We start from the raw sequence: 15,088 nt of genomic DNA on the forward strand, positions 1-15,088 counted from the left end.
AAAGTTTTGGGCGTGGCCTGCATATTAGGAGGTGTTCTCAACTGCGATAAAAATATCTTGTGTATTTTTATTTGGCTTGATTTATTTTCATTGCATTCTGTCAGGAATATGCAGTAACTACTGTTGAATTCTATTTGGGATTTTACACATAGTAACAACTCATATTATCACTCGAATCTGTTTAAGTGTTACATTCTTGTCGTAAAAGCTTTCATGAACCTTGATGCACGACTAGGCATATAGTTTATGAGGTGAGTGACAATAAATACAAATTTCTCGCAAAAATGTTTAGGCACATGATTTGAAAACATGATGGATCAAGAGACTTCAAGGAGGTGCCTATTTTTCTATCAACCACTCCATTTTGCTAAGGGGTGACTAATATGGACAATTCCTTGATCTAGCAAGTATGAGCAAATAATTGAGTTGTAGTATTCTGTCCCATTATCAATTTTCAAAACTTGAACTTTTTGTTTGAATTGATTTTTAATCATAGAATGAAAATTTTTAAAAATTGATGTAGTTTTAGATTTTTCTTTCATGAGGAAAATTCATGTGGTCCTAGTGTGGTCATTAATGATATATAAATCATCTAGAACTACTAACATGTTTTGCCCCGGAAGGTTTACAAATATCACTATGTATTAATGAAAGGTTTGTAAGGGTTACTTGAGTAAATACTTTGAGTATGTTTTGAAAGTTGACACACTTCGCACTGAATAAATTTAGTTTTTTTTTTTATTGATAAATAAACCAGTAAACAACCTTTCAATATAATTAAAATTTTGATGTCTATGACGAAAATATCGCAATATAACTAGACTCTCATTGGAAATGGAAACAAAATTGAAATATGAACTTGTTAGATGAATAAGGGTTAGTTAGAGTTAGGTGGTTTTTCTCTTGTTTGAATTTCAAATCCTGTGGCTGGAGCTCTTCCAACCTTTGTATAAATAGGAGTTCTCTTGTACAGAAATATATGAGAGTATACACTGTTTCTTGTGTTTCAACACTTAACATGGTATCAGAGCTGAGTTAGTGAGAGTGAGTGCCTGGGCTAGGTCGAGGGAGGACGTGCGACGCTGCGCCAAGAAGTCCGGCCACCGTCGGTGCAGCCACGCGCCCTCACGCGCCGCCGTCACCGAGCAGCTCCGACGCCACGCGCCGGCGCGTGAGGCGGTTTCCGGCGACTTCGCCGGTCGATTTTTTCCTGCTCCAGTCTCGCCTCGTCGTGCTGAGTTCTAGGAGGTGGGAGGTGTTGAAATCTGGAGGTGTTGAAGTCTGGTTGTGTCTTTGGGTACAGGCACTGTGAAGGTTGGGGCTGTTCTGCTTACTGCGTGAGGGTAATATGGATTCAAATGCTCTGGTAGCCCAAGGGGGAAGTACCGGTGATAACTATGGCTATGGTTCTCGAGGAGGGGGTAATAACCGCTCCAGAGGGCGCGGGGGTTCTTGGAGAGGTCGTGGAGGACGTGGAGGCCCACGAGTTTGTTTTAATTGTGGGGATCCCGGACACTTTCGAAATCAGTGTCCTAAGCCGCCGAGACAACAAATGGCTGCTAATACGGCTTCCACGTCAGAAGGTCATACAGTGGTGATGACGGATGAGGAGTTTGCTAGATTCAATCAGATGAAGCTTTCTTCTTCCTCGCAGTTTCCATCCAGTCAAGTGCCTACCTCCGCAACGTTTGTCCAAACAGGTAATTCAGTTGCATGTGTCTCTTCTGCGCCTCGACAGTGGGTCATTGACTCAGGGGCTTCTGAGCATATGACAGGTAATTACAATGTTCTTTCTACATATTTGCCTGTCACTTCTAGTGCGCCCGTCTTTACCAGCGCTCAAGAAGATGTGTCCTGGTTTAGAGGCTTTGACTATCTTGCAGTGCGAGTCGTGTGAGTTTGCAAAACACCATCGTGTTCCTTATGTTTCTCGGGTAAATAATAGAGTAGATTCTTTATTCGAGTTAGTTCATTCTGATGTTTGGGGTCCGTGTCGGGTTACGTCCAAACATGGTTTTCGGTATTTTGTAACTTTTGTTGATGACTTCTCTAGGTGTACTTGGTTGTATCTCATGAAGTCTAGGGGTGAATTGTTTGATGTTTTCCAAAGCTTCTGTGCTGAAGTGAAAACTCAGTTTAATAAGACTATACAATGTTTGAGAAGTGATAATGCTCGAGAGTATCTTCTTAATTCCTTTTCTACCTTTATGAGTCAAAATGGTATCATACATCAAACTTCCTGTGTTTACACCCCCCAACAGAATGGTGTCGCGGAAAGAAAAAACCGCCACTTGTTAGAAGTTGCTCGTGCCCTTTTATTCCAAATGAAAGTGCCTAAAGTGTTTTGGGCAGATGCTATTCACACTGCTTGTTTCGTTATCAACAGGATGCCTTCCTCTGTACTCCGTGGTCAAAACCCATATTCAGTTGTGTATCCCTCCAAACCTTTGTTTGCCCTGTCCCCCAAGATTTTTGGTTGTACGTGCTTTGTACAGGATGTTTGTCCACTAAAGGGAAAACTTGATCCTAAATCTCTTAAGTGTATCTTCCTGGGGTATTCTCAAACTCAAAAAGGGTATAGGTGTTACTCTCCTGATTTGGGGAGATATCTGGTTTCGGCTGACGTCACGTTCTTTGAGGAAACTGTGTTCTCTGATAGCGTTCCCGGGGATAAGTCGTCGGGGATAGAAGGGGATTTTCTTACTTATACTATCACTATTCCTGTACCCGCAGTGGGTCCTGATTCTGGTGTCGTACCCCCCGTTACGCAAGTGTATTCTAGGCGGCCCCGAGATGTAGTGGCGCCAACGGCGAATGCTCCTCCCTTACCACAACCTCCGTCAACTGATCTTCCAATTGCCGTTCGAAAAGGTAAACGTAGTTGCTGTCATCCGCTTTCTTTCTATGTTTTTTATGGTCGTCTGTCAGAGTCTTCTCGTACCTTTATATCCAAACTAGATTCTGTGTCTATCCCTAAAACGTTGTGTCAGGCTATGTCTCATGATGGGTGGAAATCTGCTATGGAGGAAGAAATGGCAGCCCTAGAAGAGAATCAGACTTGGGATCTTGTCCATCTCCCCGTCGGGAAGTCGGCAATTGGGTGTAAGTGGGTTTACGTTGTCAAGACGAACCCTGATGGTTCGGTTGCTCGGCTTAAAGCACGGTTGGTGGCGAAAGGGTATGCGCAGACTTATGGAGTTGATTATATGGAGACTTTTTCACCGGTTGCCAAGTTAACTTCTGTGCGGGTTTTCATTTCTCTAGCTGCTGTTAATGATTGGCCGTTACACCAGTTAGATGTCAAAAATGCCTTTTTACATGGTGATTTGGCAGAGGAAGTGTATATGGAGCAACCGCCTGGGTTTGTTGCTCAGGGGGAGAACGAGAAGGTTTGCAAGTTGAAGAAGTCTTTGTGGTTAAGACAGTCTCCCAGAGCGTGGTTTGGGAGGTTCAGTAGTGTTGTTATTGAGTTTGGCATGCAGCGTAGTGCCTATGATCATACTGTTTTTTATAAACATTCTAACCGTGGCAGCATTTTGTTAATTGTCTATGTGGATGATATAGTAATCACAGGTGGTGATGCAGCGGGAATTGATGCGCTCAAGTCTTTTCTTAAGAAGAAGTTTCATACGAAAGACCTGGGAGTGTTAAAGTACTTCCTTGGAATAGAGGTTGTCCGTTCTAAGAGAGGCATATTTCTTTCACAACGGAAATATGTGCTAGATTTACTTGAAGACTCTGGGCTCTTAGGCTCGAAGCCTTGCGAGACTCCTATGGACCAGAGTGTTAAGCTTGTAGCCGGTGAGGGGGAGCCTCTTAAAGATCCAGAGCGGTATAGGAGATTGGTGGGGAAATTGAATTACCTTACTATCACTCGCCCGGATATTGCCTTTCCGGTGAGTGTGGTGAGTCAGTTCATGGCAAATCCGGAGAAAATCCATTGGGAAGCTGCAGTTCGAGTTGTGAAGTATTTGAAGGGTGCTCCTGGGAAAGGAATTTTGTATGCCAATCATGGGCATGTGAGGGTTGAGGCCTTCTCTGACGCTGATTGGGCTAGGTCACCGAGTGACAGGAGGTCAACGACGGGGTATTGTGTGTTCCTTGGTGGCAACCTAGTGTCGTGGAAAAGTAAGAAGCAAAGTGTTGTGGCCCGCTCGAGTGCAGAATCTGAGTATAGAGCAATGGCTCATGTGGCGTGTGAGGTGACGTGGTTGTGTAATATCCTTGGTGAGATTGGTGTAGAAGTGAGTAAACCAGTTCCTTTATGGTGTGACAACAAAGCCGCTATACACATTTCGAGCAATCCTGTGTTTCATGAGCGCACGAAACATATTGAGGTAGATTGTCACTTTGTGCGGGACAAGATTCAACAAGGGCTACTTTCTGCTGTCCATGTCCGAACTGGTGATCAGCTAGCGGATGTGCTTACAAAAGGCCTCTGTAGAGCTAGGGTTGAGTATATTTGTAACAAGCTGGGCATGATTAACATCTATGCTCCAGCTTGAGGGGGAGTGTTAGATGAATAAGGGTTAGTTAGAGTTAGGTGGTTTTTCTCTTGTTTGAATTTCAAATCCTGTGGCTGGAGCTCTTCCAACCTTTGTATAAATAGGAGTTCTCTTGTACAGAAATATATGAGAGTATACACTGTTTCTTGTGTTTCAACACTTAACAGAACTAAAACTAAAATTGAAAACATAACTTGACATGAGAACTTGTTTATTTGAAGGAGTGTTTTTTAAAATATAGATATCACCACAAACTTTAGCACTACCAATTGAGCCCACAACTTGAAATTCATAAAGATTTGGGCAAAATTTAGTCACACAATTCATTCACCCGCGAACCCGATTGTCTATGAAGAATGCCTAACTGAGCCAAGTTGGTGTGTAACCTTTTATATTCATCTCCTAGATCAGACTGAATGGATTTAATTTTGCGATTGAATGAACGTTCAACCATAGCCCGAAACTTATCAAAGATAGCATAGAGATCAGACTTTTGTGACATAGGAAAGTACCAAGTGTAACGAGAGTAGTCATCAACAAAGATAACGAAATAACGATATCCATTAGTAGAAAGAATGGGAGCAAGTCCCCAAATGTCTGTGTAAATTAAATCAATGACAAAAGAACTAGAGGACTCAACACGCGGTAAGGGAAACCATGCAGATTTCCTTAACTGACATGCATTACATAGACCGGAGGAACAACGAATATTACTGCTAGACCCACTAACCGAACAAGACGAAAGAATTTGACTGAGAATTCGTTGATGAGGATGACCAAGACGATCATGCCACACAGATGCTGAGGCTCTAACCGAAAGAAACGCAGTTGGTGACGAACTCGGAATGGGAAGCTTGTAAAGCCCCCCAGAACTATTACCCCGTATAAGAATTTCCTCGTTGTTGATATCCTTCACAACAAAAAAAGATGGGTGAAAGTCAAAGAACACCTTATTATCTGATGCAAAATTTTGAACAGACAAGAGAGATGTAGACAAACTAGGAATATGAAGGATATTAGACAATTGAAAAGATCTAGAGGGAGAATTAAAGGTAGCATGACCAATATGACTAATAGGTAATCCCATACCATCACCGACACGTAATGTGTCATTACCATTGTAGTCCTCCGAGAAGGAGAGAGCAGCGATGTTCAGAGTGGCATGATTAGTGGCACCTATATATGGAAGCCAGGTGTGGGAACCTTGAGGATCTGAAGGAGTTTCTTGATATATGACATTAGCCTGAGGATCCTTGGCAGATCAAAGATGGCATGTGGAAGCAGTATGACCTAACACATGACAAAGTTGACACTTGGGTTGCCGGTTGCCGTTGCGTCCTCCACCACGGCGACCGCCACCACCACCACGCGGTGGGCCGGTTTGGGCGCTGTTTTGACCACTGTTCTGGTTGGAACCACGGCCATCGTTACCGCGCCTAGAACCGCGGCCCTTCTGGCCGCCCTTTTGCGTCGTGAAAGCGGCTGGCGAGCCACCTCCGAGACCACCACGCGTCATAAATTCCTCCGTGCCCAAGAGATCCGCAAGCTCTTGGAGAGTAATAAGCTGGCCGCGTACGTTGAGAGACAGTACGAGACCCCTGAACTCTAGCCGTAACCCCCGAATAACGTAAAGGTTTTGTTCTTCGAGTGTCATAGATTGACCGGCGAGAGCGAGCTCCTCTACCAAAACCCTAGCCTTGCCGATGTAGTCAGCCGCGGACATGTCTCCTTGATCAAGTGTCTGCAATTGTTTGAGTAGATTGAGACCCCGTGTAACACCCCACTTTTCTTAATCTAAAACCCGATTACTTAACTTAACAAGTAAGCTAACAAGAAATAAAAGAAAGATTCAATACTTAAATCAACTAAAACCAACCAAAGGGTGTTACCGCCATAGTCACCACCCACGGTGACTGCACAGGCTAAAAAGGGAAAATAAACTAAACAAGTCAACTTCAATAAAAATCATAAAGCTTGGGGTACAACCCTGGTGTCCAGCACCAACAAAAGATCGAACTAAGTCAAAAGTCAACAAACAACTAACTTCAAACACCAGTATCTAGTCAATAACATCCAAACAGAAACTGACTAAAATCTAACAACTCATCTACGCACTACAACTAAACTCGTGCGCACTCAACAACTGGGCCCACCTGAAAGGGGTTATAAAAACAGTAGAAAATAAACCCATTAGCACGAAGCTAAGTATAAAGCCACTCAACCCTGTAAAGTACTATAGAATATAAGTTTTCAAAATCATTTGGCAAACACACATTATTCCAAGTACTTTCACACCTAAACAACAAACTCAAATCATGCTTATAACCACTTCTATATGCTTGCAACCTAATCAATCACAAGATCAACACAATAGTGAATAGTCATGCTTTCTCAAGTACTCAACTTAACACAAATCTCATGCTTCAACAATAGATAACGAGATACTAAATAACATAACAAAAATATCATGTTTTCATGCTAAACAACAAGCGATAACAAGCTATCATCTCAAGATACTGTAAATGCAACACATGCAATCAAGTGTAAGGAAAAGCCATGATGCTATAAGTATAGATATATACTCTCACACTAAAAAATGTATACTTTTCTTTGGAGGTTTCTGTTGAGTCACAAAGACCCGCTTTTCTCTTCTTTCTCTTTGAGTCACACAGACTCACTTCCTCTTCTTTCACTTTGAGTCACACAGACTCACTTTCTCATCAATAGTCGCGGGCGAGGCAGGAACTTCACCACGTGTGAATGGACCTGTCCGGGCTCGGCATCTAGCCGGCCTAATACCAGTCTCGCCCACGGGACCACTCTCTCGGGTCTAAACTCAATCTCTGTGGAATCAGGTATAATACTTGTCAATGTGCACACCCCCTAACCAAGATTCCAAGCCCGGCGGGTAGTATCCAACCTAGTAACGTGGGAATACGCCTCGTTACGTCATATCGGATCGCAATGTCCGTTTCTTTCTCAAACTTTCTTTCTTTCTCCTTTTTTCCGAAAGGACATAGTCTTAACGGGCCTCCGAAAAACCTATTAGCCTCACAATAGATATATAGAAATATGCCTCATGCAACATCTTTCTCATGCCACAAACTCTTCTTATGCAAACTCATGCACAATTAATCTCAATCAACTCCTCTTTCTCACAACTTTGGAAATCAAATATCATGCAACTCTCAATGCAAATAGATAATGATTTTTCCAAAATAGATATAGGTTTTTGAAATAGAACTTAGGCTTATTTAGAGCCAAATGATGCACTTTAAACAATGAAATGCACTAAAACAACCTCTTTACTGTAAATCAATCTCAACTTCTCATTCACTGTGAACTCAAGGAAATATGCACTGTTTAAGTGAAAATCTCAAATACTTAACAATACTTCTCAACAAATACTAGCAAGTAATTAGGCATGCTTCTCAAATCAAAATCAAAGCTCAAAAGCCAAAACCTCAATTACTGGAAATCAACTCTCAGACAACATCAACAACATTAACAGAGAACTCAATAGTCACAAATTCAACTATAAATCATGCTTCACAACTCCAAATTCAATGAAACCAACTTCTACTAGTGCGTCGTAATGGGACTGAGTGTCTGAGCCTCAAGGGCCCACGAGTCCCGGTCTGAACAACGCGTAGCGAGCCACAAAGGGCCCAGCCTGAACTGGGATTGGCCTGGTGGAGCTTGGTGACGGGGCTTGAGAAGCCCCATCACTGGTTCCACCCAGCCACGGATCATGACAATGGTTCTTGCCTAGAACCTTGGCCATGGTCCGCCCCTCAACGAAGCTGCCCAACGGACCTTGCCAAGGTCCGTTGGCTAGCTCCGTTGGATGATCTGGTGCACCTTCTGTGTGCACCAGACACCTTCAACTTCACCTGCAAAGCAAAACTAGTGCACAAATAGCACTTCTAAACCACAATAAATCAATCATAGATCATCTACAACACATCAATAGCTCAACCACAACATCTATCTAGTATTTCTACACAACAAACTCAATCTAACAGTTAACAGAGAGTGAAAATGATAGTTTGGGAGGCCATGGTTTATACCTTTGCTTGCTCTTCTTCCTTGTATGGATCTCTACCTCCTCTCTACTCAACTTCCACCACTTCCACTTCCTAGACTCCTCAAACAACCACACAAACAACACACAAGAAGAAAAACCTCAGAGATTAAAGGTTAAGAGATGAAACTAGAAGAAAAATGATAAATGGAGGAGGTTGAAAGCTTAGAAACTTACTGTGAATGATTTTTTCCTTCTAGCAAAGAACACAATGGAGGAGAGGCAAGGGAAAGAGATCAGGGAATCAAGAAATGAATAGTGTTGTTTATAAAGGGTGCAAAATCCTAGGAGGATCTTCAATGATTGGTTGAGGGTGGGATGGTAAATTGGTTTGATTTCTAAAAATATCAGACAAGGTGTAGAATGCTCAAGGTCCACCTTGCATCATGGACCATAGTCTAAAAGATGATTTTGAATAACACGGGGTCAAAATAGATTTTCTAAAAATAGTTTCTAGTTAAAACACTTAGTTCAGGTTTCTCAGGTTCCTTTTCGATTTCATTCAGATTGACTTTTTGGGTCAAAACTCGGTTCGACCCCCCACCGACTACCCGTTGGAACAACCCCCACCGGGAGTTTTCCCACGTCGGGGATTAACCAATTTCGCCCAATTTCAAGTCCAGACGCACCAAAACTCACATCAACCATTATAGGAACTTGAATACATAGAATGACCCAAAGAATAACATCATCGAACCCTAAGCATAAGCTCTAAACATTTGTAAACACAAGAATAAGCCCACCATCACTCAAGATTATCAAGAACATCAAGAATGTCAAGAGATCACAATATAAACCCTAAATACAAGCTCTATCAAGGCATAATCACAAGATAACATATTCCGTCATTCAAGGATTCCAATAAATCATAACATAGCGAGGAAAATAGGTTTTGTAAGACATGGGTTACCTTTTAGCTTAATTAAACTTCTCACGACTTCCTAAGATCTTTCCTCAAGGTCTCCTTCCAATTGATCCTTCCTAACCTTGGTGATGGGGAATTCTTTGGCTAGGTTCTTGGGAGGGATTTTCGGGTATGAGAGAGAGAGATATGAGTAAAAATGGTTCTAAATGCTTTCTAGTTCCCTTTAAATAGGTTTAGGATTCCCAATTATAATCTGATTAGTAATGGACCTTCCTTCTTTATCCTAACAGGCTTTAAGGGCTTTATTTTAGACAAAGGTCAACGGTCCACCATGGACCACATTAATATATTAGGGGCTTTGGGTTAAATTAAATCCTTTTTGCCCCTCTTAACGGACATCATTAAAATAATGATGGGGCGACTCAAGAATTAATTAATTCAGGCTTGGAGGGTAAGATTACGGGCTTGTAGATCAACTTAATGCTTATGAAGTGAAGAGCGGTGGATAAAGAATTAACCACCGACATAGCGGAAGAGATAGGAGCATTAGAGACAGACCGTTTAAAGGAATAAACAGATCCGTCAGTCATTGGTAAGAAAACCCTAGCTTAGCTGATACCAGATGAGAGCTAATAGAGTTGTGTATTGAATAGCATAATACAATGTATATATATATATATATATATATATATATATATATATATATATATATAAAAGAAGGAAGTCTCAGAGAGACTGGATAGAGAATCATAATCAAACTCAAATATATAGAGTCCTAATACGAAGTAATAGTTAACCGCTAATAGCCAAATAACCAATTGTCCAATCTTTATACCATGCACCACGGTGCACATAGCACTGTGCGCCCCGCGCCTCCCAAAACGACGTCGTTTTGTTAAGTTGTGTGGAGAGTCGACGCAACAGAGTGTATATATATTATGTTATACAATTATGTACATTCTGGTATATACATTATTTTATACAATTACTTACATTTTTTTATACAATTATGTATATTCGAACACGCGTTTTTTAACAATTAAAAGTTTATCTGTATTCTGTACATTTTAATGTAAAATTATATACATTTTCAAACATAATTTTTTTTTTCTTTTAACAAATTAACAGGAAATACGGAAAAACAATTTTTTTTTTTTAAAAAAAAGTGCAAAACCCCCAATTGTCAAACAAGGCCTCAATCTTACATTTTACGCTTTCTCTGTTGTACCATTATAAATGCTTTTCAATTCCAATTTTACCCTTCCAAGCCTTAACAGGTTGCAATACGGAGAGAAGTAGAGAACGTGGTCTCATTTCATCGAAAAGGGGGAAGAGATCTTCACTCTTCAGTCTCTCTCTTTCGTTAATTTCGTTCGACTACCAGGTAAATATTCAAGTGCAAGTGAAATGTTGAAATTCTCTGTTTTTTCATCAATTTTCTTCGCCTCTTTTTGTTCTGTTGATTCTTTGAATGAAGTGTGAGTTGGGACTTCCATTGCTTGCAAACCCTGGGAAAAAATCATGTTCCTGTAGTGTTCCTTTTTCTTCCCTTCATTTTACTTTTGAAGATCTGTGGTCTAATGATGTCCTCTGCTCCATTATTTTTTATATTATTTTGCCTGTACGAGATGTCATATTCTTTTTTTTTTTGTTTTTATTTTTTTATTTTTTTATTTGTAAGAGGGATGGCAGCCAAATTTTTGCTGATAAATATTGTTAATGTGGTGGCATAGAAATTTTCAAGAACTAGGGCTATGATTTGGTGGAATTATTAGTTTTTAGCTTGAAATAATGCATATTATAAGCTTTATAATTTCAAGATAATTTGATGCTTCTATCGCACTTTTAGCTACAGCTAATTGGGGAAGGATCAAGGAAAGGTCAAAGGTAAACTAAAGTAGAGTTTTTGAGTTTGAGTACTAGCAGACACATGGATAAACACTTCTTTCATACCAAGGATACTACTTGAACCTTCAAATGTTGAAAATTGCCCTATTCCTTTTATTGTTGGTGTTAGATGTAGAGGTTATATATACGTACTATTCCTCTACATCTAACACTTCTTTGGATAAACACTGTTGGTGTTTTTTTTTATTGTTTCTACCATGGAATAAGAATGTGCAAATGCTCATTAGTTGTAGTGTTTTGCTTGTTTTTTATTGAACTTTAATATCCTCCACCATGTTGACAGTTGGGAGGTTTAAATATTAACAATTCAGAGAAATATACTTACTGGAATGTATTATAGGGGTATACTACAGCGAGAGGAGATTCGTTGGTTTTTTTTCCTATAAAATATGAGCATTTCTTTAAATATAGTTAGTTCTGTTTATTTTTATATACATATATCTTGGCTTGGGAATTTTATTTCTTTATCTTGGGAAATTGACAAAAATGTGCAAGTTTTGAAACCTATGAACAAAAATGTGCAACTTTTGAAAATTGGATATTTTTGTGTAAAACTCATTTGGGAAAAGCTTTTGAGGGGTTGGCTCGGCCTCAAACGTTTTCTCCAAATGCGGTTGTCCTTATTGTTATTTTTTTAAATGCATCAAACACATTGGCGTATACATACATGACATTTTTTTTATTTTTTTATTTTTTTATTTTTTTAATTTTTTGCAAAACACATTTGGGAAATGTGTTTGACGTATATATGCCAAATGCGATTATGGTACAACAGTGTCATATCATCTGCATTCCATTTACGCTTTTTTAATCAAAAGCCCCAAAAACAATATCCAAAACGTCAATTGAGACAAGTGACAGTGTGGGGTGCTAGAGTTGTTGACATTTGGCAACTTGAACAAGGAAAGAATTGCAAAAGGAATTGGAAACTTCTACCATAATCTCTCGGCTTGTCTATTTATATATATTGAGTTATTCTGTCATTATCTCTCAACAAAAAACTCCATAAGTGATAACTATTAATTATTTGTTAGTTAAGCGTCTGAACTATTGTGGAGATAGTGATGTCACATACAGGTGGAGTCTAAGTAGATCTTGATTAAAATTTGTAGGCATGAGAGATCTGGGGAATATTGATTTGGAGCGTTGGGTTGGAGACACAAAGATGACGGTGACGATGATTAGGGTGAAGAAGAACAGGATTGCAGAGTTGGACTGCAAGATAATTGAAGAGAACGTTGAAGAAGGGTTGGTACTTGGTGGGGTCCACGAATCAGCTGCCGCTGGCAGCGGTGGCGATTTCTGTTGCCTTTACGGCGGTCTTCTTAGTTTTCTATTTGAGGTTTCCGAGAAGAAGATGATATCATCACTATACTTACATTTGGCAAATGCACTTCTGGTACAATTTGACACTTGTTTATCAAAAATGCATTTGCCAAATGCAATTCTGGTATGTGACTAGTGCCAACTTCATTTTGACGTATATATACGTCGTGACAATTTTTGTTTTTTTTTTTTGAAAGTGTTTAATGTATCTTTACGCCAAACGCATTTCCCAAATACATTTGTGTATATCGTATAAATACTTCAAAGTTCAAACGCATTTTGCAAATCCATTTGAGGTATTTAAAAAAAATAATAATAAGGACAACCGCTTTTGGAAAAGCATTTGAGGCCGAGTCAACCACTCATTCGCTTTTCCGAAACGAGTTTTACACAAAAATAATCCAATTTCCAAAAGTTGCACATTTTGATCCATAGGTTTCAAAACTTGCACATTTCTGTCAATTTCCCCTTTGTCTCTAGTTCTTTACATTGGTTGGCTTTCAAATATAATTGCTTTCTTCTGAATTATGCCAATTATTTATAATAATTGGCATATTTTGTATTGATAGAACAACTATGGTGTATATTCACAGCTACTTTTACAGTGGAATCAACTTCAATGTATCTGTTGAAGGTCTATTTGGGTTTATATGGAATAATAGCATCATCTTATCATCTGATTCCCTTCCTATAATAGGGATAAAATTTGGTTTGATATTTATTTAATTCGCACATTGCTATAACTAGTTTATTATGACACACCCAAGTTTGTTAGATTGTTAAGAACATAGTGTTCTTTAGTGATACTTGTAGAAATGCTGGAACCAGATCTTGGTAAGCTATTTACTGGTGGTGGGATATCTTGTTTATACTGTTACTGATGTTTGACCTTTTGTGATCTGAACCCATTTGCACATAGAGACGAAAACAAGGTTGTCACACTATTAAAGAGGAGGAAGAACAAAAAGGAGGATGAATACTGACATTACAGCTTCTGCAAAGCCTGAATATCAAGTGATAGATAGAAACCCGCCCTTCACAAAGGTGGTGTCCAATTTCAACACCCTCGATTACCTCCGATTCACCACCATCACTGGTATCTCTGTCACCGTCGGCTATCTCTCTGGTATCCTCTTACTTCTTATCCAAATTGTACCATTCTTTAAATTACTGCTAATATTAAATTTTAAGTTTTCCCTTGTTTTTGGGTTATTAGGTATAAAGCCAGGGATAAGGGGTCCATCAATGGTGACAGGAGGACTTATTGGGCTGATGGGTGGGTTCATGTACGCTTACCAGAACTCTGCTGGAAGGCTCATGGGCTTTTTCCCCAATGAAGGAGAGGTAGCTAAGTACAAGAAATCACTATCTATCTAAGCCGGTTTCGTTTTTTCTTTTCCCAATCCAGGAACTTGGGGTCTATTTCAATATAACACTTTTGTAGTGATGTGATATTCTGAATAATCATACTGCTTTTAATGTTTCAATTTGAATCTAGTGCAACATCCTCTGAATGTGGCATTACAAGCTGATTGACCTTCACTGCTTTTCTTGAAAGAACATGTGTCTATTGTCAAATTGTTTTGTGTGCCCTCTCCTTTCTCCACTTTTTTTTTCCTTATCCCAAAAAGGCTGAATCCCCAACCTTAAGGGTCCCCCACACTCCGACCCGACAAAGCATGTGGGAGGGTGTAAATCACGGTTACTCAATGGTTTAGTAGACAGGGCCAAATGCCGGTGCGCATAAGGAATGTGTCCATTTTTTTTTCCTGGTTAAGCTGAGTGTTGGTTAGTTTTTCCAGTGACTTTTGTTTTGTTGTGGTGGAGTTGCAAGGAGGTATGGACTTTTGAGAATATCAAGTAACATTGAAAACTTACCCATTAATAGTCGTAGACTTCGCATTCCTGTTTTCTGACTCTAAAGTGGATACATGTCAACAGATGCTAGAGGCCAGGTTTTCTCATATTTTTATGTCTGATGTTTTATTATTGTTATTGTTTTTTTTTTTTAAACAAGGAAATTTCTTTAACTCATATCAACCCTCAAACTATCAAGAATGATTGGGGGTGGAACGTGGTACCAAAAACAACATTCAGACATGGAACAAGCTGTCCTAACTAGAACATGCGCAACATTGTTCGTTGAATGCTTAGGGAAAGAGAAGATTACGTTTGAAATACTTCTTGCTAGCCATTTAATATTCTCAATATAAACTCGAGCACAAACATAGTTAGAATAAAGCTCCTAAATCGCCTGATTTGCGTCTGTCTCCACATGGATGTACGTCATCCCCAAGAACTTGATCCAGTTGATTGCCTCTCTTATACTTGAGGCTTCAAAGATATCGTTTAGGATGTCCTCGTCCCACCTATATTCATTGGGTCGCATTAGGGAAGAGA

The 15,088-nt window shown here is 39.7% G+C and overlaps 1 protein-coding gene across 5 annotated transcripts; it reads left to right on the forward strand.

Moving 5' to 3' along the window:
• The first annotated feature begins 10,721 nt into the window (after positions 1-10,721).
• Positions 10,722-14,185, forward strand: LOC109169009 (NADH-ubiquinone oxidoreductase 20.9 kDa subunit-like). Of its 5 annotated transcripts, none has more exons than XM_019317891.1 (3): positions 10,722-10,838; positions 13,608-13,814; positions 13,905-14,185. In XM_019317891.1, exons 2-3 carry the CDS (start codon positions 13,661-13,663, stop codon positions 14,063-14,065), a joined length of 315 nt encoding a protein of 104 aa, XP_019173436.1. In that variant the 5' UTR covers positions 10,722-10,838; positions 13,608-13,660; the 3' UTR covers positions 14,066-14,185. The 5 variants fall into 5 exon arrangements, with proteins under 5 accessions (XP_019173436.1, XP_019173438.1, XP_019173441.1 ...); XM_019317893.1 differs by having other exon boundaries at positions 13,621-13,814; XM_019317896.1 differs by lacking the exon at positions 10,722-10,838 and adding an exon at positions 12,475-12,610 and having other exon boundaries at positions 13,621-13,814.
• The last annotated feature ends 903 nt before the right edge of the window (positions 14,186-15,088 follow it).

This window comes from Ipomoea nil, unplaced genomic scaffold, assembly GCF_001879475.1.
Source record: "Ipomoea nil cultivar Tokyo-kokei standard unplaced genomic scaffold, Asagao_1.1 scaffold3238, whole genome shotgun sequence".
Classification (NCBI taxonomy): Eukaryota; Viridiplantae; Streptophyta; class Magnoliopsida; order Solanales; family Convolvulaceae; genus Ipomoea; species Ipomoea nil.